This window comes from Somniosus microcephalus, chromosome 1 (assembly GCF_052327205.1).
Source record: "Somniosus microcephalus isolate GS21.2 chromosome 1, FLI_Smic_1.0, whole genome shotgun sequence".
Classification (NCBI taxonomy): Eukaryota; Metazoa; Chordata; class Chondrichthyes; order Squaliformes; family Somniosidae; genus Somniosus; species Somniosus microcephalus.
This window is the reverse complement of record NC_140987.1, coordinates 60,610,364-60,613,992: the sequence shown is the minus strand read 5'-3', so window position 1 is coordinate 60,613,992 and position 3,629 is coordinate 60,610,364. Positions and strand designations below refer to the sequence as shown.

The following is a 3,629-nucleotide window of genomic DNA, read 5'->3' as shown; positions in this document are numbered from 1 at the left end:
CCTGCGCCAGACTTCTGTGGCAGACATTTTCGAAGCCCAGGCTCACCCATGAGGATGGCTTCTCGGGGACAAAGGCTATCCTTTGTGCACCTGGCTGATGACCCCACTCCGTGCACCCAGCACCCCTGCTGAAGAGCGATAATGACAGCCATCAAGCTACCAGGAACATCATTGAGCACACAATCGGCGTGCTCAAGCAACGGTTCCGCTGTCTGGATCATTCCGGAGGAGCCCTACAGTACTCGCCTGAGCGAGTCTCCCATTTCGTTGTAGTGTGCTGCATGCTGCACAACCTGGCTATCCTCAGGACTCAGCCACTGCCAGCAGACATTGGAGGACCACCAGAGGAGGAGGAGGAGGATGAGGAGCACCAAGATGGGAGGGAGGCACAAAGTGCAAGGGCTGTCCGTTGGCAGCTTATTGCAACTCAGTTCTAGGCCCCCTCTCAGGGAATGGCTTGTGCCAATGAAAGAACATGAATGGAGCCGCTCCGCAAACCCTCAGCCGGTCAAGGCAACAAATAGTTCAAACTGCAAACATGGACAATGTGATTAAATAAAACTTTTTACTGTGCAAACTCTGTGCCCTTCCCGCATGACAAACTAATTCAGATAAACCCCCCAAAAAACAAACAGTCAGGGACATAACTGGCTCTCACAACCTTCAGAAAATGAAAAAAACAGTTAAACAAAAATGACCATGATCTTCGGCCTTCATACAAAAAACAAACACTACAGTCTCAGCCTTCATAAAAAACAAACACAACAGTCTCAGCCTTTATAAAAAACAAACACAACAGTCTCGGCCTTCATAAAAAACAAACCTTCTCGGCCTTCATATATAAAAAAACGTTCTCGGCCTTCATATATTAAAAAAAGCCTTCTCGGCCTTCATATATAAAAAAAACATTTGGCCACACCTTCTACTTTTTCCCCTGCGAGGGTGACCCACCTCGCCTCTGCGAGTGGCCCTTTCCCGCCCTGCAGCTCCTCCTCAATGGGACCCCAGTGGCTGCAGCAAGGCTGGGGAAGGCTGCTGAGAGTCAGATAGTGAGACGGCAGATGCCGGTGGCACGGTGGCATAGTGGTTAGCACTGTTGCCTCACAGTGCCAGGGACCCGGGTTCAAATCTGGCCTCGGGCGACTGTCTGTGTGGAGTTTGCACATTCTCCCTGTGTCTGCGTGGGTTTCCTCCGGGTGCTCCGGTTTCCTCCCACAGTCCAAAGATGTGCAGGTTAGGTTGATTTGGCTATGATAAATTGACCCTTAGTGTTAGGGGATTAAATGTGTGGGGATAGGGTGGGATATGTGTTGGTGCAGGCTCGATGGGCCGAAATGGCCTCTATCTGCACTGTAGATTCTGTGATTCTGTGATTCTGTGATGCCCTTGGGGGATGGCCTGGACCAGCTCTGGGCCTGGAGGGCCCGGCTGCTGACTGCTCCAACTCTGCTTGGGTGGCAGTAGTCTGTCCTACGGGTGGTGGCAGCTGCAGTGGAGGAGTGACAGTGTTGGCTGCAGGAATGCTGCCAACCTGACAGAGCACAGGCACTCCCTGGTCAGCTGAGACACTGGCACTCGCACGGGCCAGCACTGCAGCATGCGCAGCAATCTGCTGAAGCACAGACTGCTGGGCTGCTGCGGCGAGGGTCCCGGCGATGCCTGGCCGATCCAGCAAGGGTGGCAGCAGTTAGTGCCCTTGTGGCCCTGATCTGTGTCTGCATCAGACCAGCCAGTGAATGCACGACTGAGCACTTGGCTGGAAGCCGCCTGTGCTGCCGCGAAGTCCTGAAGACTCCTTGCCTGTGCTGCACTGAATTCTTGCAGACTCCTGGCCTGTGCTGCCCCGAATTCCTGAGCACTCCTTGCCAGTGACTCTATGGAGTCAGGCATCCTTGCCACTGCAGCCATGAGCTCAGTGTGCCTGTGCTCAGCCTGGGCGCCCATTTCACCAAGGAGCCACACCTCCTCTGCGCTCACCGTAGCAGGACTGGAGACCGCACTCATCCTCCGGGGAGAAGGCCGACGAGCTTCCCCACCCCTCCCGCATTGCTGCAGCCCGCTGGGCCCCGGAGCTTCACTCTCCTCAGACCCTTCCCCCCCTGCTCCCTTCCAGGGAAGACGTGTCCCCATCATGGCCATGGGCTGCCTCGGCTGAGGGTGGCACTGATGGGCTTCCTCTTCCTCCTCCTCGAATTCAGAATCACTGACAGTGGCAGCTTGAGGGCCCGCCTCCTCACCTGGTGATTCAGCATCTGAAAGCAGGGAGGCACAAGAGTTGCTTTAGAGTGAGGAGAGGGCGGCAGCGAGGGAGGCATGAGTGCTGCTATGCACTGCATTGGTTCGATAGTGGCAAAAGATGCTGGTGTGAGGCACAAGTGGAAAGAGAGAGGTCAAAAAGGTGATGACCTTACCATTGCTGTGCAGAACAGGGTCGGCATCTCCACTGGCGACGGGGCCAATCAGCCAGCCTGCCATAATGCGCTCCACATGCTGCTCCAGGTCGCTGCTGCCTGCGATTGTGGGCCAGCTTGCCCTGCAAGAGAAAGGACGGCCTCTAAGTACAGTGTCAAGCCCTGATCTTGCCTGCACTGCCTCCCATGGTGGAACAGCCCTGACAGTGTCAAGCCCTGATCTTGCCTGCACTGCCTCCCATGGTGGAATAGCCCTGACAGTGTCAAGCCCTCATCTTGCCTGCACTGCCTCCCATGGTGGAATAGCCCTGACAGTGTCAAGCTCTGATCTTGCCTGCACTGCCTCCCATGGTGGAATAGCCCTGACAGTGTCAAGCCCTCATCTTGCCTGCGCTGACTCCCAGGGTGGAATAGCCCTGACAGTGTCAAGCCCTGATCTTGCCTGCACTGCCTCCCATGGTGGAATAGCCCTGACAGTGTCAAGCCCTCATCTTGCCTGCACTGACTCCCATGGTGGAATAGCCCTGACAGTGTCAAGCCCTCATCTTGCCTGCACTGCCTCCCATGATGGAATAGCCCTGACAGTGTCAAACCCTGATCTTGCCTGCACTGACTCCCATGGTGTAATAGCCCTGACAGTGTCAAGCCCTCATCTTGCCTGCACTGCCTCCCATGGTGGAATAGCCCTGACAGTGTCAAGCCCTGATCTTGCCTGCACTGACTCCCATGGTGGAATAGCCCTGACAGTGTCAAGCCCTGATCTTGCCTGCACTGCCTCCCATGGTGGAATAGCCCTGACAGTGTCAAGCCCTGATCTTGCCTGCACTGCCTCCCATGGTGGAATAGCCCTGACAGTGTCAAGCCCTGATCTTGCCTGTACTGACTCCCATGGTGGAATAGCCCTGACAGTGTCAAGCCCTCATCTTGCTTGCACTGCCTCCCATGGTGGAATAGCCCTGACAGTGTGTAAAGTGCTGAATGTGCAAGTGATTTTCATGAGAGTCCCATAGCTGTTGGATGAGGGCTGGGCATTGGGGCTTTCAGGTCCCTTTGGCCATAAAGTGAGGTGCACATGCAGGGATGAGGAGGATACTGGAAAGGGTACTCACCCTGACAACCAGAGTGAGGTCGTTGAACTTTTTCTGGATTGCACAGGAGTCCTGGCAACCGTGCTGTTGGAGGTCACCCTGTTTGCCACCTCCCTCCAGGTTTTTCTAT

General features: G+C 55.2%; 1 protein-coding gene across 1 annotated transcript; it reads right to left on the bottom strand.

The window, feature by feature from the left end:
* Positions 1 to 731: 731 nt before the first annotated feature.
* LOC147124120 (uncharacterized) lies at positions 732 to 2,586 on the bottom strand. Its single transcript, XM_086002815.1, has 3 exons — positions 2,412 to 2,586; positions 1,532 to 2,252; positions 732 to 744 (listed from the first exon to the last, which is right to left on the bottom strand). Exons 1-3 carry the CDS (start codon positions 2,473 to 2,475, stop codon positions 732 to 734), a joined length of 798 nt encoding a protein of 265 aa, XP_085858941.1. The 5' UTR covers positions 2,476 to 2,586.
* Positions 2,587 to 3,629: the final 1,043 nt, after the last annotated feature.

Coding starts and splice junctions, on each gene's coding strand:
- LOC147124120 (XM_086002815.1), bottom strand. CDS start 2,475: ATGGCAGGCTGGCTGATTGGCCCCGTCGCCAGTGGAGATGCCGACCCT. Junction 2,253..2,411: donor CCCTGTTCTGCACAGCAATG/GTAAGGTCATCA, acceptor CCCTGCTTTCAG/ATGCTGAATCACCAGGTGAG.